This window comes from Thunnus thynnus, chromosome 19 (assembly GCF_963924715.1).
Source record: "Thunnus thynnus chromosome 19, fThuThy2.1, whole genome shotgun sequence".
Classification (NCBI taxonomy): Eukaryota; Metazoa; Chordata; class Actinopteri; order Scombriformes; family Scombridae; genus Thunnus; species Thunnus thynnus.
The window spans coordinates 26,557,255-26,578,967 of record NC_089535.1 but is presented as its reverse complement, the minus strand read 5'-3'; the positions used below and the strand labels follow the sequence as shown (position 1 = coordinate 26,578,967).

General features: G+C 39.5%; 1 protein-coding gene across 1 annotated transcript; it reads right to left on the bottom strand.

Annotated features, from left to right (window-relative positions):
• Nucleotides 1-552: 552 nt before the first annotated feature.
• Nucleotides 553-20,512, bottom strand: ccni (cyclin I). Its single transcript, XM_067573449.1, has 10 exons — nt 20,275-20,512; nt 18,339-18,498; nt 10,457-10,591; nt 8,622-8,696; nt 8,238-8,378; nt 7,557-7,685; nt 7,230-7,331; nt 4,430-4,595; nt 3,182-3,408; nt 553-3,038 (listed from the first exon to the last, which is right to left on the bottom strand). The coding sequence occupies exons 2-10, from the start codon at nt 18,450-18,452 to the stop codon at nt 2,787-2,789; spliced, it is 1,341 nt and encodes a 446-aa protein (XP_067429550.1). The 5' UTR covers nt 18,453-18,498; nt 20,275-20,512; the 3' UTR covers nt 553-2,786.
• Between the last annotated feature and the right edge of the window lie 1,201 nt (nt 20,513-21,713).

Here is a 21,713-nt window from a genome sequence, read left to right as displayed (position 1 = left end):
AGCTTGGATGCATTTCAGATGCATGAGCTGACAGTTAGCAGCTCCTTGAATCAACAAAGCCTCTTGCTGCAGGTCAGTGTGCTTTCTACCTGAACGAGGAAGATACCTGCAATGTTAACGTGTTGTGTGCAGGCACAGCAGCAGTAACTAAGAATTTGCTGTATTGTCATTTTTATGGAAATGTATCCATATAATGGACACAAACATAGTTAAAAGTAGCTTAAATAACAACATAATGTTGCAAAAAAATACATTCAAATAGGAAATATCTTATATTAACTTAACTGTCCGCCACTAACAGCATATTTGAGACATTATATACTAATATGTGTGTGTTGTATGATTGTATTAAAGCCATGCAGATAGTTTTAGATTTATTTGTCCAGGTTTTGATATACCACCTGTATTCATCCATCTTGTCCCATCTACAGACTTTGAATGTTGTGACCTTTCACCCCTGACCTCCTCCCTGCAGGTCATCACTGTTTATCCAGGATATCCAGGACGTAAACATGAACGTATATGAACAGGCAAATGAAGACAAAGAGCCGGTTGTCAGTTTTCATATTCTTTTCTCTTTATTTATTGGTGCCGCGGTGCGTTCAGGGACCTGGAGCAGCCACCAGCAGCTCCCACAGCAGGAACAACAGAGCTTTTTCTAAGAATAATAGATTAAACAGATCTTCCAGAGATAAAAACAGAGCGCGTTGGGAAGATTGTCACTAGTCTCATTTTCCAACTCCAAAAGCACATTTCTGTCTCTTAGCTTACTATTAAAATGCTTTTTAATTCTTTCTTTAATTTCCTTCTGGCTGCTTCAACACAGAAACCACATGCAGTCTGATTTTTACCAGGGTTGTCATAGCAACAAGTCTTTATTCAGTTAGCTGGGTCAAGACTTCTTGAGGTTATTAAAAAAAAAACAAGTCTTGGTGTGTCTGCATTCAAATAATCTAGTAAATTGGATCATAATCAGCAGGATAACATCATGTTAGTTTGGATTAGTTAAACCAGGTTTAAAGGACGGGACCCTGATTAGACAACAAGTACTGTAAGCCCTTCAGAGTTTTAGGCAGCATTTGTTTGAAACTCAGGAGTGCCAGATGGGTGAGGTTTATGGCAACAGACTGTGGTTAAGACCACCCATCAAGAGCGGCTGTGGTTACTAATTTGTCCGTTATCTCTTTTTTTTTTACCCTGAAAGAATAATCTCAAGTTTAACCCAACGAGATGAACTACAGAAGTCTGTTATCCCGAGAGTTTTAGCTACAGACTGTGTATACTTTACTTTTCTGTTGACCATTTTCAAATGCTGACTGTACAGGTTTTGGTTATTTTTTCAGTGTCAGGTATCCATTGGTTTCCATTTGGCATTTGTACGGTCACACTCTTTGAAACTTGCGTGAGGTTTGTAATCATCACAGTGAACATCAGGTCTACAGACATTTTAGTCAAAGTTATATTATTGTTGCACTTGATGATTCCACAGCTCAAGAAGGTTTCAAGACTGCAACTTTACGTTCATACTGTTTAGAAATGAATGGAAACCAATGGCTGCCTGTAACAGCAGGAAAAATAAATAAAACCACAATAAGCATGGTTAGCTGTGATGTAAAGGTCAGGTGATTTGTTGTAAAAAAAAAAAAAAAAAAACCACAGCTGCTCTTGGGCTCCAAAACAAACAGTAAAATTATCATTTGGCAGCCAAGACGCCTGCACGAGGAAACCAGATTTAAGCAGCAACTTCAAACTCTTTTTTTTCGTTTGTGGGTGAATAAAGCAACCTGAGAAACTTTCATTCAGTCAAGCCGTCACAACAAGCTGAGAGCGAAAAGAGAAACATAGGGATTAATAGGAGGGATGTTTATATTAGCATCTTATTAACAATCAAATTGCACTTCACTAAAAAAAAAAAAAAAAAAACTACCTTTTTTTTTTTATCTGGGCGAGTAACAGTTAATCATCTATACAGAAACATTCATACATTTGATTTAGACTCTTTAGGAATAAGTTATAAATAGAGATGAAAACATGCAGGGATGAAAAAGTGGACAGAATAAAAACATAAATATACGAAATCAAAGTAAAGAATTTAAGATGTGAACAACAAATATAAGTTGACAAACTATGACATTTCCAAGAATATTCCATAACAGGACAGAGAGCGAGACACTGGGGGGAGAGAAGTCAATTCTAGGTTTTTTTGAAGGAAACTTTTTATATTTATAGTTTTTTTTAAACCTTTTGTATTTGTGTTCAACAAATATATAATTAATAAGATAGTAGCAGCAGCAGGTTTTTTATTTTTTGAATGTTTAAATTTTTTTGGGCTCTGTTTTCCAGCTGCAGGGGATGATGGGAACTGACCGCAGGGCAGCTGAACAGATCGGGGGGCACTGGGGTCGTTTTGCACCGAAAACCAAAACCGTCTTACCCACTGACATCATGCGTGTCACGTCAATATCCTCCTCTTTTGCTGTACGTTTCATTAAAAGCAGTGACGTAAAAGACGATTTGCCCTGGCAACCGTAATGTGTGACGTTTCCAGAGGAGCTGCCTCAATATTGCTTTTTTTTAATGCAAATGGAAACATTGAATAAAACGTTTCTCTTGACTGTGTTGCTGAGGGAGTTGCCCACTGACGTTGCTAAAACAACAGCCTGAACGTCACTATCTGATCAAACGGTGGTGATCAGTTTTAAGTTTGAGGAGGAGGTTTTAATCTGAAAGTGAAATATGAAGATGATGTCGGTGTTTAAGGTGGTTTTGGTGAACAGGTTTGGTCTCTAGGAGGCACTGACTGGCTGCAGAGGCGGGCAGGGGGAGGAGCTGCCTTCCTGTCGGGACAACAGGACACTGCAGACACCCAGGCCTCCTCCTCCTCCTCCTCCTCCCCCTCCTCCACCTCCTCCACCTGTTGTTATCGCCCCCATCACAGGTGTTGCCCCCTCCTGGACGGCGGTGGTGGTGGTGGTGACGTCTTCGTTGTAGAGGCGCTTGATACCGTCATAGAAGTCGTCCACCTCCATCTCCTCCACCTGAACACACACACACAGACACAGTTCATTGTTTGCTCTATAAAAATGCCTGTCGACAACTATTCTCATCGAAGAGGCTGGAACCTGAAAGTTCCAACGATTATCAAACCTGTAGTCGATTAAAGAGAGATAGGTGGTGTTACCTTGCGCTTGGCGGAGGCCTTGCTGCGCAGCGTGACCCTCTGCAGGTGGTTAAGATGGCGGGGGTGTTTGGGTGGAGAGAGTAGAGCTGGGATACTGCTGTTCGTGGAGGAGGGCTGCCAGGACTGCTGGCTCCCCTCTTCCCCACCAGCAGGTGTCTGTGGCTGGGCAGGGGGGGCAGTGACGTGGGCGTGGTCCCTGGCAGACTCGGTGGTGGAGGTGATGGTCCCTGGGAAGAGGAAAGTTACAGGAAATACTTTGATGCCTTTTTTGTATTTAACTCAAGTTTATTTGCTGGTATTCAAACAGCCAGCACAAACATATAAAGGCTGAGTAAAAAAAACATTGGAGTTGGTGGATTTACTTACTTAGTCAGATAGTTCACATTGTAAATTCAGTGTGATGTACATTTCCACATCACTAACATCCTTCAGCACAACAACAGTCATGTCATCCTCACCACTGTCTTCCTTTTACCCCAAATACTGTTTTCATTCTTTAATGATATGTTATTGTTTACTTTGCTGTTTTTCTGATTGCTGTTAAGTTAATGTAAAAAAAAACAACAACCTCAACACTTCCTGCACACATATTTCAAATTAAAGGCCTTCCAGCAGCACAAACCTTCCCTTCCTGTTCAGCTTTTAATGTAAAGATTTGTGGAAATGTAAATTATACTGGATGGATCAAAACAACAGGCAAACATGGAGGAAGACGAGAGATTTCTTATCAAAATACAATGAATATACAGTAGATACTGGAAACAGAAATAAACAGCCCAGTTCTAGTTCTAAATGATTTGTATTTGAATTATTTGAAAATGTATCAATTTTGCATAAATACTTTCATTGTGTTACCATTCCCCACTTTATCTTACAGCACCAGTGAAAAGCTACAAATATACAGGCCTATAAAAAGGTTAAAAGGTTTTTCATTCTTTACTGAACCTTTCAGGGGAAAAAAATACATTTTTTACTGCTTACTGTCTTACTGCTTTGATTTTTAGAGAAAGCACAACTTGCTTTTACTTTTAATGGTTGAGTAGACATCATACCACATATGTTTATGTATGAATGCATGGAAATACCTGAAAATCATACTTAACTAAATATAACCTTGCTGGATAATTAATTGAGGTTATATTAATTCCCAGCATAATTTTCAATTACTTTTCACACTGGTGGTTTAGTCCTGAATAATGCCAGATAGAAGTTTTTACTTTGTGTAAATGTGATATAAATGAAACATACCCAGTGTGCAGCAGGGGAGTGAGGGGTCCTGGACCGGAGGCTGCAGGGTGGTTTGGCTCTGCAGGGGTTGGTAGATGTAGACAGTGTTTGGAGGCAGGGAAGCTCTCAGTGTGGACAGACTACGAGCCACGAGCTCTCGACTCCGAATCAACTCAGAGCTGTCGATCTAAGAGACAGAGGAAGAGGAGGACAGAGGGATGAAGGAGAGGTAGCCAAGGAAGGAGGGAGCGAGCGAGACAAAGTACTCCCCTGAATAACGATTAATTACAACCACAACAATAATAATAATAATAATCTTATTTTAACAAGATAGAAGGAACAAACCAAAATCAAAAGATTCACATTCAAGACACACATTCAATATTCAAGACAGGCTGCAGACATTTCTCTGCTTCACACAGCAGGATTAAAACACAGACAAAAATAAAAATCAATCAATCAATAAAATAAAAGCAAAATAGAAAGACTAAAAATTACAATAAAACAAAGTGTTGAAAATAGACAAATAAAGGCCAATAAAATAAAATAAACACCAAGGATAAAATGATATAAAAACCAATGATTAAAGCTTAAAAACGTAGCTATAACACTACTGAAAATTAAAATTGAAAGCCAGATTAAAAAGATAGCTCCTTAATTTCCTTTTCTTGCCATTCTTATATCCAGAGGCAGTGTGCGCCGTAAAAACAGAAGGCTGCCTCATCGGTACTTTTATGGGACACATTAGGAACATTTATAAGAGAAGCAGCGGAGGACCTTAATGATCTGGCTGGAACATAGGATGAAAGAAAATCTCTATTGTAGTGAGGACTAAGGTCATTTAAAGCTCTATAAACAAGTAAAAGAACTTCAAAGTTCAAAGAAATCAATTCTGAAAGATACAGGTAGTCATTGTCTGAAGCAGTGTGGTGATGTGATCCATTTTCTTTGTTTTAGTTAAGACTCTGGCTGCAGTATTCTGGACTAGCTGTAGTGTTCTAATAGACTTTTTAGGTAATCCAGTAAAAAGGGAATTACAATAGTCTAAACAGGTAGTAAAAAAAGCATGAATGAGCATTTCAGCATCTCTCTGACTTAGGCAATATTTCTGAGATGAAAAATGATGTTTTAATGGCCTTGTTAAAATGAGAATTAATATTTAAATCAGAATCTAAAATAACTCCCAAGTTTGTGATGTGTGTTTTAATCTGTTTGCTAAGAGAACCAAGCATTGAGTGTAGTTTTTCTTTTGCTGCTTTGTGTCCTATTAAAATTTTAAAAAGTTTTTATGCATCCATACTTTAATGTCAGTGAAACAGTCAATGAGACCATGTGGTGCATTGGGGTCATTTGGTGAGACAGAGATGTAAAATTGTATATCATCAGCATAGAAATGGTAATTGACATGGTGATGATTAATAATGTTTCCAAACGGCAGTCTAGAAAACAAAACTGGGCCGTGAATACTTCTTTGAGGAATACCATATTCAATATGGTGATACATAAGCACCCAGGCTGACCAAAAACTGTCTTCCAGTTAAATAAGACTGAAACCAAACTAAAACACAGTCAGACAGACTCACCCATTTCACAAGTATGTCAATTAAAATTTCATGGTTGATTGTATTGAATGCTGTACTGAGGTCTAAGAGAGGAAGGACAGCCACATTGTTTGCATCCACATTAATTCTCAGTAGGGCTGTCTGTGCTGTGGTTTGCCTGATAACTAGATTGGAGTTTTTCTAAAATGCTGCTGTTGGTTAGATGAACAAGAAGTTGATTAAAAACAATTTTCTCTAAAAGTTTACCAAGGAAAGGTAGATTAGAAATGGGCTTGTGATTGTTTAGCTCCTAGTACTCTAGATTGGATTTCTTGAGGAGAGGTTTTACCATTGAAGGTGCACCTGCGGGGAAGATGCCTAAATTAAGAGTTTATTATACTTTGTTGCTCGGGAGACTCCATGGAAACAGGATTTAAACAGCTTGGTTGGGATGGTGTCTAGAGCACAAGTGGAAGACTTTATCCTGCTAACCTGCGTCATAGTGCAAATCAAACTGTAGCAATTAAATTATATGACAAATCCAGCAAACTGGGTTATTACTCTATATTACTTATATAATGTACCCATATTTTTGCCTATAATTTACCCACAGAGAGCATGAATGTGATCAGTAAATTTAGTGGCAAATAAATTCCATTAAGTGTTTTCAGAAAAGCATAAAAACAAGAACAGTAAAATATGAAGAAACAAAACAAGGAGCATTCAAAAGGATAATGTTTAACTGTGTTTAACCGCCACCTGGGGGGTCCACACACTCACTGCCTTGCTGAGGGACAGAGTCAGTGACAATCTGCTCAAGGACAAATGTGTCAACGAGACTTATTGACTTTTGGTTGCATATTAAACAGCTGTGTTGGCCAACAGAGAGGGGGAGGGGTTAAACCAGGAGCCAGCAGAAACTCATACAGTTACTGTGTTTTTGCTCTCTGATATAAAAAAAATCTTATCCCATGTCTCTCCTCTGCTGCACTGAAGCTGCATTTTCACTGTTCATGTGTCTTTTTGTTGATGTCAGTGTTGTTCTGTTTTCAAAGTGTCTACGTCTCTATGACAGATGTTGATCCATTTTGAGGAACTAAATCAAATTTCCTCTGTTCGTCACCCTGGTTCTCCACAGAAGCTCAATATAAGCTTTCTGCTGTTTCTCCATTTATACTTCTGTTTCTTTGTTCCTGTCATATGATCCACCCTGAGCATTTACAACTTCTGATTGGCCACGAGTTGTACCTAATTAGGAAATAGAGACGTATAGACCGTACCTGTGCCTTTTTTAGCAGGTCTATGGTGAGAGCCAGCCAGTCAGGACAACAGGTCTCCAGCTCTAGGGTGATGAGGGCCAAGGCCAGCATGGATCCTCTGAGCTACAGGAACACACAAGGGACAAACCTGTTCAGCGCTCAGGAACAAGAGAGAACAAGAGAGAACATCGAGCCTTCGCGCTCGATGCGAAAGCCGCAATGACATCATTTTTGGCACACGCACCCTCGCACCAGGGACACTGCATCGAGCATAAATCTAGCTTTAGCCTCCAGATCTAAAACAGAGTATCCCTTAGATTTATCACTGTGACATCACTATATGTGTACCTGTATGAGTGTGTGGTCGGCCAGACAGTGGTATAGTCGCTGTGTGAGCAGGGCGAGGTGCTGAGAACGGTTCAGTCCCAACATGGAGTCCAAATACCCAGAACGACACGACAACACCATTGCATGGAACTGTGGGTGAGGAAGAAGAAGAAGTAGAGAAAAACAGTCATCATTACAAGACTTATTTCACTGTAAACCTTTAGTTGACTGGTAAAGAAATTAATTTAAGTACATTTAGAGTAACTTGAACACATGTAGAATGTCACACTTGGGTCTGTGGACACCCTGTAAATGTTTTTTTCAGTATTAAGTTAAAATTAATCCAGAGAACAATTCTTCACTGAATTCAATTATTTCAGAATTGAAAGCAGCTGATCAAAGGCAGACCAGGCAGTAACTTCTTTTGCCACCAGGTGTCACTAGCTGAACCGCTTAAAAAGCTGTCAACATGAAAACACACTTTTGATTTATTGATTGGGACAGTGTGCAGTTTTAAACATTAAAGATGCACTGCACCGGAGTTAGCTCAAAGCTAATTTGCATCCGTAGTCCCCCAAGGGTTAGGGTTAAGGTTTTTTTTTAGGTTTTCTCTCTTCGAAGGCCCTTAAATGTAGCTCAGATCATGTCAGATGCAGTGAGGGTGTGTTAATGCCTGTGTGTGTGTATGCGAGAGAGACATACGATATGCAGGAAGTCCAGCGGCGTGGCGGTGTGCAGATCCCAGTTCAGTTTGTCCAGGATGATCCTCTCCATCCTCAGGATCTCTGATGGAGAACAGCCACAGCTGCTGGAGGCAGCCAGCTCCCTCAGAGAGGGCACACACTGGGAGAGACAAACACAGACACATTTGTACTTCTATCTTAGTGAGGACACATATAGCCATAACACATCTCCTAACCCCTTACCCCAAACTGAACCTAAACCCTTGATGTAGTAAACTCCAACTACCTGCATTTTAACATATGTAAAAAGATCCATCAACTTTTCATATTATTTTGTTGCATCTGAGTTGTTGTCTGTGTGTGTGTGTGTCTATGTTGTGTGTATTGTGTTGTTTGTGTTCACCTCGTCCTCCTCACAGGTCTTGGCAGCCAGGAAGAAGCAGGCGATGGCGATGCAGCGCAGGTACTTTGGACGGGCCTGAGGACACACAATTCAATTAATCAATAAAATGTTTATACCAGTGTTCTGGAATCAAGCTGACATTTGCTGGAAGACATAATTTTATTGCCTATAATTGCCTATAATTTCAATTACTATATTATTATGTGTAGTATAAAGATGAGCAATAAACCAGTTTGTTGCTTTCCTCTTTAAAGTCTTGATTGTGGAGAAGCTCTGAGCCTTTGCTCAAGTTTTATTAAGATCTTGCAGCTGATGTCAAAGCCACAACTGTCTCCACACTGGCAGCCAGAAAACTATTCTTGGTCTTGCTATCATGTAAATGTAGTACCGACTGCTCAGACAGCTGTTTCACGTGACAGAGTGTGATCAAAGGAAAATACTTTTCCACTATGCCAGACTGAATAGAAGCACCAAAACCCAGAGTTAAATTTACTCATATTCCTTTCAACAAACATTGCAGAGTTTTATGCATATCAATTAAAAGCACTGTGGTGGTAAAAATAAAATGTAAAAAGGGACCATTGTTGTGGTTCAACTTGGAGCTCACATGTTCTAAATGATGGTCTTCATAGTGTTAGAAGCTGTCATGTTAGTAGACATTGTGTGGACTCATGAACCATCGTAACTTTAGTTTATGTATGATAAATAGAATCTGTTATGGTCTATTTGACAAAAGATGATCCATATCATCAAAAATCCTTCAAATACAACCATGTTAAACAGCACATTTGGCTGCTGTCTCATGTCTTCAGCTGGCACATACGCAGATGTGCATGGAGAATGAAGAAATTAAAGCCGCAAAAAGTCATTCTGGTTCATTTTTCCACTTTAGTTTGTTTGTAACAAAGCAGCATCGATCAATATCTACTTCAACAGCACTGCACTGGTTATTAATGCCTACATCGCAATTTCTTTCAGACTGTTCAAAACATGAATCAGCGTTTCTGTACAGGCCTGAGGGGAGAAAGCCTGAGTCAGCAGTCTGCTGTCTACTTCAACAGTTACTGTATTTATTGATCAGGTTGTAGCTTACTGTCACACAAAGAAAGTAAGGTATGAAACTCAAACACACACACACACACAGTCACAGTGTTTCTTAGTGAAAACATCTTATCAGACACACAGTGAGTCCAGCTCCCGATAATCCTGGAACATTTCATTCCACAGCTAAAAACACTCGAGGGACATCCTGGCCCGTCAGGACACACAGAACTGACACTTCCTGTTCCTATGTGAACACAGAGTGTCAGCTGTGAGGGGAGCTGTGAGAAAAGCCTCTTCATCATCCAGTCGGCTGGCATTACAGAGAGCTGCTCTGTAGTAACACAGCGATGGGACTCAAAGACAAAAATATCAAGAACCTCCCACTGACCCACTGACATTAACGTGACTGTCTAGTCTGAGGGTTGTTTTCCTTTTGTTTCTCTTCGGATATTAATCTTGAAGCTGGAATATCAACTACCACCATGCATCCAAGCCCTGCACAATAAAATCTGAAATTTTAGGGGCGCCCTTGTGGCTAAGAGGTTAAGAAGCCGACCATGAACTGCAATGTCCCTGGTTCAAATCTTGATGGGGACCTTTGCTGAATCTCCCTTGCCTTCAATTTCTGTCATCTCTTTACTCGCTGTCTAAAGGCATTAAATGCCCCTAAAATTATAAATACAAATTCTAATTTTGGAATAGGGCCTGTCTGAGCATATTTTAGCAGATGACTTGTGTACATAACAAACAAAGGTTAAAATAATTTACCGTACATAATGGTATTTACTTACCTTGATGGGAGCGAGGAAACGGTCCAGGATGCTAACCGCTAACACCAGGGTCTCTGGGTACAGCTTCAGTTTGCTGTGGAGCTCCGTCAGCCAGCGCACGGCCTCGTCCCGCTGGGCGGGGGAGATGTCTGTATCCTACAACAAACGACAACAGTATCAACAGCCTCATCCTGCTGGACTGAGAGGGTGTCTGTATTGACCACTGAAACATCTGTTCTCTTGAGGACAATCAAATATGCAATCATACTTATTTATCCTAGCAAGGCATCATAGTGTTTGCTGAAAATAATCGTGTTTTCATTATAACTAAACTAGAGCAGATTTACCCAATAATGCCAGATTTATTAATTATTACAAATGCTACTTCCAAGAGTAAAAAAGTTGATAATTATATATAATATTAAACCACCTATAGACAATTTATTTTACACTAGTAGTTGATCTTTCCACAGGTCCTTGTTGCTTTTGATAAAGATGTTTTGTGATCTCAACATATACATTTTATTTTCCTGTGATCATGTGTGATCACAGTTTTGACAGTTTGCTGTGGTCACAGAGACAGAAGGTTTTTTCATGATGAAGAAAAAACTGTTTTGTTGTTTCAAGAAAACAAGTTTGTTGAGACAGCTAGATATGATCAATCAGATCAAAAATCATTTTTAAACAATTTCTTCTCTAGGCTAGGCCTAAGAGAGCAAGTCTGGAAACAAGTAAGTCAAAAACAAAATCTAACTACTAAAAACAACTACCTTCTGCCATTTCTATCTATACCTAACCATCCCACAGCAAAACTCAGGTTTACAGTAAAGACAAGGGGAATTATTTCTGGACAGAGATCAGAGAGAACCTCCAAACAAACAAATCAACCCTGAGTCCAGAGAAGTGTCTCTTCTGTCTTTAACACAGCAACGCTATTTCAGGGAAACGCTTGGCCTGGTTTCCACTGCAGGGCCAAACAGGATTTACTAATCCAGCTGAATCACCTAGTTTTGGATATTTAGTGATCAAGGATGCCTTTGTGACTGACATACTTCCACTAAAGAGAAAAACAGGATCTTCCTAAACCAGCTGGACGACCAGACCAAACCTACCACAGAATCTGCTCAGAAACATTCCGGGAATTCCATTTGTTCACCGTCTGACAGCTGAAATAATTAAGCAACTGACATTTCTTTTACATAGGTTTTTACGCAATTAAATATGATATATGATACTGTGTGGTTAAGTTTTATGACAATTACAGCCTTTTAGTTTGCACACTCAGTATGCTGAGCTGGGTTTTAAAACAGTGACCTGTGGATAACCTGCGCCTGACACTAGTTTCATTATGACATTTTATCTGACCTGGGTTTAATAGGTTGTAGATATAATTCACCTTTGCTTTCAATCTATCTAATCTATGAGGTAACACCACTCAGTCTGCAATTGGACTGGGTGACAAAAATCATGATGATCTTACATATTCGTCTCAGCAAATCTGCATTATACAGTATAACCTGTTGAAAATTGTGTTATTCATGTTATTCCAAATCCAAACAGTAAAAATGTTAGAATTAGCACTCATTATGCTGCATCCTTCTTCATTTTAAATGATATAAAATATAAATGATATGGAATGAAGGGGAAAAAAAGTTTCTGAATGGCAAATGGGTGTTTGAGAGAGAAATATTTGACCAAAAAATACCCCAAAGAACTACATGAGGTCAGGTGGTGACTCCTTATGTTGGTGTCGGTAAATTACAACAGTCTAGTATGAATGGGTCAATCATGGCTTGAATACATGTTCATTTGTTTGTGAAAGAGGTTTTAGATAAATGATAGTTGGTCATGCCCAAAGTGGCTCCCAACACCAAATTACCAAACACTTACTCCTCTACCAACCAAATGTAGGTTTACAAAACCTCAGAGCTCCCATATGATGGCTGGTTACATGTCAGAATTAATGCTGAGGTAGAAAAACTTCAAATCCACTGATAAATGGTCACAGCATTTGGATAGTCATGGGGTTTTGATTTTCTGGACCACACAGCAAGACCACACTGAACAAAGGTTAAAGGTTATATGTAATCACTTTTGTATGTGTAGTCACTGATATGGTAACACATTTTTTTTTTAAATATTCAACATTCAAATAAATAATTTTGTATTCCTGATTTGTTACAGAGTTGAAATCGCTGGTTGAGGGAGTAGAATGTGTAACAGTGGACTAGCAGCAGGGGTCAAAGGTCAGAATGCAACTGACCCTGACTAATCTGCAACTTGACACTGTTCAGCCTCTCTGCTCGAAACTCCAAACTAAAAACAACTGGCCCACTTTGAGTCCATTTCTGCTGCTGGACAACAGACAAAATCGAAGTGGCATCCACCAATTTTCCACCACTTTCCATGTCACTGTGGCAGCAAGCCAAGCAAGGTAGTCTAGCTGTGTAGCTCTGGCTGGGGGATCCTGAAGCATTCACATGTGCTGTGACTACATATCCCCTCTGGCATGTGAATGCTAGAGGGGATATGTAGTCCCTCCAGTGTCTTGTACAAGTTTAGGGGAACCGGAGCCTAGTCTACATTTCCCTTTTTTAAAAATGGGCACCACCGTCCATGTCTACCAGTCTACAGTCACTGTCCCGACCTCCACATGACATTGAGGAGGTGTGTCAAACAAGCTTGCTTAACAACAAGCACTGAGCATTTAATCTCATTTCTTCCTGGTGCCCTGTCATTGTAGAGCTTTATGACGCTGTCTGAGTTTTGTGAGTCTGCCTCCTCTATAGAGGGTGTGTTAGTCAAGTTAAAAAGATCTTCAAAGTGTTCGTTCTACAGCCTGACAAGGTTGACATTTCAGGTCCGCAGCTTCCTCCGGCCTCCTTCACTGCTAATGTCTATCAATCATGTCCTCAACCTCCCCAAGAATGCAAGAAAACTTCAAAGACCTAGCGGACAAGGTCCTCAGCCAGAATGTTCTAGTTTACCATCACTACACGTTTGGTTTTACCAGGTTTGTCTGGCAGCCTTCCCCACCACATAATCAAACCAGGTCATGGTCATTTGACAGCTCTTCATCAGATCTGATGATACAAAGTGGTGTCGGTTTGTTATGGACAGTCCGTAACTAGTAAAGGAGTCCATTAACAAAGCACCACTCAAGTTCAGAACAGGCAGGGTGTTCTTCCCAATCAACCCCTTCCAGGTTTCTCTTTGCTGAGGTCGCTCAGCAAAAAATAGAGTCCCCACACGACGCCATCCACAGGACAATATCCAGAGACTTCAAGAAGGTCATCTAGATACTGTGGATTTACTCATATATGTCAAAAAGTTGTTTGCTGTTATCTAGTCTATCAAAATTACTCCAATCTAGCGGATCTTTCAGTAGGCAAACAACCATCTTCTGGAGCCCTAAACTAGAACCAAGTCTCTTCAACAGGCAACCAGACATCATTTGAAGTCAGTTTCTTTTCTAAAATGATTATTTCTTGGACTAAAGATGGTCTATGGTGCAGATGTACAGACATAATTGATCAATGATATATTGGATGCCAGCTCAGCTTTCCAACTCTCAAGCTGACCAGCTGCCTTCATGTCCTGTCTGTATGACGGAGAATGCAGTGACATTGAGCAAATGACCACTTTTAAACTTTCAATTCAACTATAAAAAACATCACACTGCTGATGTTTATATGGCTTTGTGGAGACCTATTGCGTCCTTGACCTCTTACTTCAGTTTACATACCTGCTTAGTCAGCCAAAGGCACTAACAGGCGTCATAACTGCCTCAGTGCTGTCATTTAAAGCCTTATAATGGCCTCTTCATTATCAGCAAAAACCTATGAATGATTTTGGCAGGTCCAAGGCCAAGATAAAGAGAGGTTGGTCTTGGTTAATAATGTTCAGCAAAACGTCCCCCTTGTATTATTTTTTTTACATGTTCAGACCCAATGAATATATCAGCACTGGAAAATAACAAAAAGTAGTGCTTGGATAGAGAAAACCGTGGTTGGCCTGTTGAGCCAACCTGGCTGCACTCTGGGATCCAACATGTATCCAACAACAACAGATCAACAAGAGGAGGTCGATTGTGTTGCATTAGCCAAATTAAACTGGCAGAAACATGAATGTACTGCAGTGACTCAGCAGCAGACAATCTGGATTAACAGTCAGAGATTACCGTTGTCTTAATTCCATTTAACTTAAATAGCTACATCTTTACATCAGCTGTGAATATGAAAAAGTGCAGGTATCTACAACAGTGTCAGGCACAGAAATAGAACAGAAGAGGGTAAAAAACAAGAGATGCACAGTGAGCACAGATCTGAGAAATTTTAAAGACATGACTGCAGAAAGTAAAGAGAACTAACTAAAGCACAAACCCCCCATCGTCAACATTTAAAACACATCTCTTGATTCTCCACCAGCGTTGTGATGAGAATCTTTCACAGCTGAAGCAGCAAAAATCATGTTGATTTTCTAGATAAACTGTCCAGAGACTACAAAATAAAATAGCACTACAGGTTTCTCATGTACAGATTAGTGACCAAGTGTCAATCCTATTAGCTCAATTAGCATGATTAGCTTGATGAGATAGGGCTCCGTTGGCTACTTCATGGGAAGTTGAGGAAGCAACTACAACAAGTCTCATGCAGGAAATGATCCAGCAAAAAAATATTCCAGTACTAATGCAGGGTGTATGCATGATGAATACAAAAACACCAACTTCCATATTGTCCTGCACTGTAAACAGTACTAATGGAGGATAGTGGGAAATTTCTTAAGACATTTCTTGGGAATGCACCAAGTAGTTTTTCAATCTACTTTCACCAACAAAACATGACAAAAGTAACACTAAAAATGTAGATTAAGATTATAAAATGTATTTTAAACTTTTGTAAACATATGAAAACTAATTGATAATGTGAAAGATGGACTAATGGACAAATAAACCAACAATCAGACAGACCAGACCAGCGTGCTGACAGTTATAAAAATGGTAAGCTGATGTTAAAGTAACAATACTAAAAGGTGGTAAATGTGGATCCAATGCTACGACATAGTGTTTCACAGAAGACATTTCGACACATTATTTGTTATTAGTAACACCTGTGATTTTCCTACTGTGACGAGTCAAATCGCCTGCTGTGAGAAAGGCCTCTTAATGCAGCCAGTAAACCATTTAAATCTTCACCTAGATGTCCACTATAGTAATATTATTGCATTTGTTAACTGAAAGAAAGTCCTGTTGTTGGACGCTACAGTTAAACAAGGGCAGGTTCATTTTAAGACTTTAGACATTTAGTGTACCTGCTATACTGCACGACAACATAGACCACAAAACTACCACCGCAGTGCCCTTTAGGTGTATTTGGACACCAGTATTAGCATTCAGCAGACATTAGACTCTTTTTGCTTATGTATTTACCAGAGAGGGGAACAGGGGTTGAGGGTGAAACCATGAAACCAGAGTGAACACCTCCACCAGCAGGCAAAAAGAAATCCTTTAACATGTTACTGGATAAAGGCTGTGTTGTAAAAAAAAAAAAAAAAAAAAAAAGACTGCAGAAACAAAATCTGTCACAGCTACACAGAGAGGGCTGACCTGACCTAACACAGAGGAACAAGCTCTACTGAACCTGGTGACCAAGCTAATAGCTTTATTAAAGGCACACACTCCTAATTCTTATCATATTATTTTAAATGTAATGTACTACATGTCAATTATTGTTTGTTTCATTAATAACTTTTATCAAATCATTTGGATTTGATAAGTAATAATAATGAATGATACATTTAATCATTATTAGAGGTAATTTACAACTAAATTACATCTTACTAAAATTGAATTGAACCAGAAGCTGACCTGCAACTAAAGCTACTTAACAGAGGACAAAATGAATTAGTGGAACTAAAATAACTCACGTGATAAAGAAGTACTGAATGATTCAAAGTAAAATTGAAGGTTTACTGTAATTTCACAGGTATCTGACATCATGTGAGGGTGTGCCCGAGGGGTGTGATGAGACAAAATGTTTGTGACATCATGTGAGGACGTGTCCTAAGGAGCGTAAACTGGGTGAGACCAGCTGAGCTCAGTGTATGAAACACAAAACACTTGTGTCAGTGGAGTCTTTGCTTAGTGACTCACTGTGTGTCTGCTACACTGCTGCTTCATGATTATACATTATTGACTGCTGTGTCTCAGACTTGAGATCAGGCTAATAACTGACAAAAAGAAATCCAGTTTCACCAAAAACCTCACGGATTTAGCAGATTACTGTTGTGTAGCACCTTCAAATAAATCCTCTATTTTCTATGTCTTACCATCTTTGAATTTTGGCCTGAAATAAGATGGGAAGAAGAACTTTGAAGTTCTGAAAGGACACTTCATCTCCTTTTAGTGCTTCTACTTCCACTAATATTTCAGACTCCAGTGATATTTAAACGTGATTTCTATGCTTAGACCTCAGCCAGCACTACAACTGTCACCGACTCCTGTCAGGACGTACATTTCAACTGAAACATTGTCCTGCTTTAATCACTTACACTTCAATTCATGTCCTTTCGGCACTTGGACTTCAACTTCATTCAGCACTTAAAGTGTGGATATAGTCCAAAAGCTGACGCGGTTCTGTCTATAGTACACTGATTGTCTGCATATTCTGACGTCTTCGCTGGTTTGTCGAGGTATACGGTCATAAATTTTGGGCTGCATGTGGACGTTATATGTAAGTTAGCTTCAACTAACACATCAACTTCACTCAGAACTTACACTTAAACTGATACTTTAATTTTATTCAGGGCTTTAACTAAAACTTTAGCTCCTGTCGACATTTCCTATGTGTTTTTTGTGATCTTGGTGTTGTTGAGGATGAATTTCATTTTGTATTCCATTGTCCTTTGTACAGTGACTTCAGGAATTAGTTGTTTGAAAAGATTCAATTGATAAATCCTGATTTGTTTTGATTGTCTGAAGCTGATATGTCGAGTCGGCTTTTTAATGTGGACAATTTTGTTTTGGTGAGATTTATTGAAAACGCACATTAGCTGAAACAGAGACAACTGTATCCATCATAACACTAACATAACATTTCTGTCATGTAAACTGAAGGTTTTGAAATGTACTCCTTTTGAATTTGTTGAATTGTACATTATGATTTGTCATGTGGCCATCCTGGTTATTGCTTAGTGTCTTGTAAACCCATATGGGCTGGGCACCACAAAAGATGCCTGACACTTGAATAAACAAATCAATTAATAAATCAATCACTCTTAACTGCCATTTCATCTTCTTTCAGTAATTCTGTTTCAGCTACTACTTTAACCTTCAGTGTCTCAACTTGACAGACTACTGCCATACAAACACATTTGTACTGCAAATTTTCTTCTAGAGATTGACAATAAACAATCATTCTGCTACTACTGATAATGATAAAGTAATCAATAGTAGCAGCCCTAGTGGAATTCTCTGACTGATTTGGACAACGTGTTATATCAAGTTCTCAGAATAATAAGACAAAGTGACCAATTGTTTTCACCGAGCAGTGATGTAATTACTTTGTGATCATAACAAAGAAAACAAGCTTGCCATGTTGAGAGCATGATGTAACTTACGAGATTAAAAGAAAACAGAAAAAAACTAATCTACGGTTTTTGATCACTGAAACCTTTTCTGCTGTCAGACTTGGTTGAACTTAATTGAAAAATCTGGTTGTGTGTGACATACACCAAACTACTAAATGAAGTCAGCGCCTTAGTCAAACAGTGTGGTTGCAGCTGATCAAAGGTACAATTACAGTCCCAAACTGCCACTCCTGAACGAACTTCTGTTTAGATGTGTTTTGCCAGTGAATCCATCCAACGGTTTAATGAATAGAAGCACCCAGATGTGAATCCTCACCTGTGAGGAGGGCTTCTTTGGCACGTAGACCTTCCACATCTTGGCTTCCCTAGAGGCGGCCTTTTCCAGAAGAAAAGACAGCCTCTGGCGTTCCCAGGGTTCGGTGAACTTCATTCTTTCCTCCCCTGGTTGAGCCTACCTCCCCACTGGATACAGCTACCTGCACAGTGACACAGCACGTCAGAACAGCACATACTCCAACTCACCACATCCATCCAGAACAGGTGGGCTTGATTTACACAGACAAATAATGCTCTGTGACAGTGATGGCTGACATTATGTAATGACACAACATTTTTTATTAATAGTTGGGATTTAAGATTCTCTTTACTTTGTACTTAAGTTATAGTTCAGACAAATGTGATTTCATATTTACTAAAAAATAAGAAAACGTTTGTTAAAGGGGTGTTTTTTACATCATTACATCATGTTATGTAGCTTCACAAGTAGATGAAACTGTTGCATGATGATGCATGAAAATGTTCCTTCCACTAGCGAGGGATTGAGAAGACAAAGAGGTGTGACAAATGATCCAGTACTTCATGAGAAAAAAGCAAACAGAGTAAAGCAGCGGAGGGCAACATGACGAGATATACAGTATACTGTGACTAAACAAATGTTCTTCAACTGTCAAAGAGTTTGGTATTCTGTTTATACTGTGGTAACTATCCCTTCAATATCTCTGGGATGTATTTGGTCATTTTGGGCAACCAAAATCCAAAACAGACATTTCTGTCTATGATATAGGGATTAACTGATATTGTGTTGAAACAAACATCTGTGCATGCAAAGCTGAATGAGGACCTTGTCAGAGGAAAGCTGGTTTTAAACGGCCTTTATTCAGGGATTGAAGATGCTGAGGGTTTTATATGTGCAGTCAAACAGATCCCAAGCAGACAAGAGCTTAGTATAAGAAAGCCCATATGACCCCATATCTGTGCTTAACTTACTTAGCATAAACTTAGCCTACATTATAGCTGGTGTTGCGGTTTAACGAGTGACCGTGTTATCTGATGACTCTCAGCAGCATGCGTCCTTGGTTGTCGTAGTGACGGCAGCTGTTGACAACACGAACAGAACACGTAGATGTTCTCCTAAAATATTAAATTATCTTAAAATGAATACAGTATATATTCGTCTGGTCCTTTCTGACTTACAACAAGGAGCGTTCTTAAAGTTACTTTTTATGTGGGGACAAATACAGACTAGAAGAGCAGCTAGCGTCTTATGAGGAATGTGACACTTGACACAGTTTAATTGGTTGAATATGGGCTATGAGAATAACAGTATAGAATCACATGATATGGTAAAGGTATGTTTTCCACATAATAAGAAACGTTACGGGGTGAATGCGTCTTGCTGAGGACGGTTTAACTTACGTAAACGGTTAGTGTTGATAATACAGACAGATGAGTATGTATTTAAAATTAATTAAAGTAAAATTAAAGGCTTTTCTCCTCGCTTTTTTTCAACAGCTACCGTCACTACGACAACCACGACTCATTCGGCTGAGAGTCACCAGTTAACACGGTCACTTGTTAAACCGAAACACCGGCTAACTATATAGCTTTAAATCTACGTTAGCTAACTGCAACCACATCAGTCGCCGTCTGAAGGGTGACGGGGTGAAATTTACCTTCACCCCTCACATATTCGGGAATCACCGAGCCCCGTGTAGCAGGTGCATTAATCAAGTGTTTCCATTATTGTACCGAATACGACTATTCCCTGGAACAGAGCTAATTTCACAGCCTGGCGTCGTAAACTGCTATGTTTCTGTGTGAGCAATAATACATATTATGTGATAATATTCTTTAAATACTGAAAACGTTGGTTCACCACTCTCAGTTGGTGTTACATTAAAGGAGTTGGAGTGTGTTGGGACATTTAAATGGCTGCCTCAGATCCAGTAAGTAGACGGAGCCCCAAGCCTTACCTCCCCTGCGAAGCGGAGAAAACCACAGTTGGATTTCATCCGGTCCACTCAGTTCCGAGGATAAATAACGGGCTGAAATCGGGGACCCGTTCTTCGGTTTAGTCGTCCATCTTGGCGTCCATTGGGCTGGTTGTTGGGGAAAAGGGGTTGTTGCAAAAATATAAAAATAAAAGGGGAATATAGACAGATACGTCTACTTCCGAGGAAGGGACTGGGAGGGGAAGAGAGAAAGAAACAGTCTCCGCCCACCTCTAGGGTGAACGGGAGCATAAAACAATCATACCTTCTGTGGAATATTCCCATTATATTGATATGAGCATACTGTATGATGTACTTTTTATTTTATTATTATAGACCACAGACAGAAGATATAATGAGCTGATAACACACCTCAAATGCTTTTACTTACGATATTAACTCTGGTTTGAAGTGCATCTGCACACCCACCTACCAACATCTACCCTCATTTGCTGTACGCGCGCACGCACGCACTCTCTCTCTCTCTCTCTCTCTCTCTCTCTCTCTCTCTCTCTATCTCTCTCTCTCTCTCTCTCTCTCTCACACACACACACACACACACACACACACACACACATTCTCTTTTGGGGGACTTTTGGGGACATTATATAGACTTGGAGACTTACCCTAACCCTAACCATAACCACTGCTTGTCTAACCCCAACCTTACCCGCTGACCCAAGAATCAGCTGGAGACTTTTGTCCCTATCTGGACAAGCCCTTATCAGTTAACTGGTCTTTGATGAGTTGAGATTGCAAATTGTTAAGTTTATGGTGGGTTTATTCGTAACTTTAACTATGATATAACCCAGGGTTTATGGTTTGTGTGCATAGTTCATGGATGTGGTGGTTCGTCAATGCAGCAGAACGCCAAAGTAAATGTTGCAGTATTTGCTTACTTCTTGGCGACTAATGCAAGACAGTTACTGCCTGAAGAAATGATTTCACTTCAAGGGGTTATGACAACAGCAGCTACACATAATTATATGTGTTTATTGTGTATTTATTTAGTTATTTGCTATACATCGTAATTTATTGTTCCATGGACCTCTCATGAGCTGTGCCCTTAATAAAGTCTGAATTGAATTAAATTGAATTGAACTGAATATACAAGGTATAACTGATGGTTTTCTTTAATTGCGCATTATATTGGTGGGTCGTTGCCTTACAAAGACTACTGAATACAGATTGTTGTCTACTCACCTTTGTATTTATCATTTATTTTACTATATCTATGTCCTTACATGTTGTTAACACAACAAGCTCACAGCCAGACTAAGAACCATCTATTCACAGACGCTATTTATCACATTTATCATACAGTTTGTTGAAGACAATTCATAAAAGACACTGTCAAAAAAGCACTACGTAATGCTGAGGTTGCGTCAGGATTCAATACAGTCATGAGCCAATGAAAACAT

Coding starts and splice junctions, on each gene's coding strand:
- ccni (XM_067573449.1), bottom strand. CDS start 18,452: ATGAAGTTCACCGAACCCTGGGAACGCCAGAGGCTGTCTTTTCTTCTG. Junction 3,409..4,429: donor ACTCCCCTGCTGCACACTGG/GTATGTTTCATT, acceptor TCCTCTTCCCAG/GGACCATCACCTCCACCACC. Junction 3,039..3,181: donor AGGCCTCCGCCAAGCGCAAG/GTAACACCACCT, acceptor GTGTGTGTTCAG/GTGGAGGAGATGGAGGTGGA.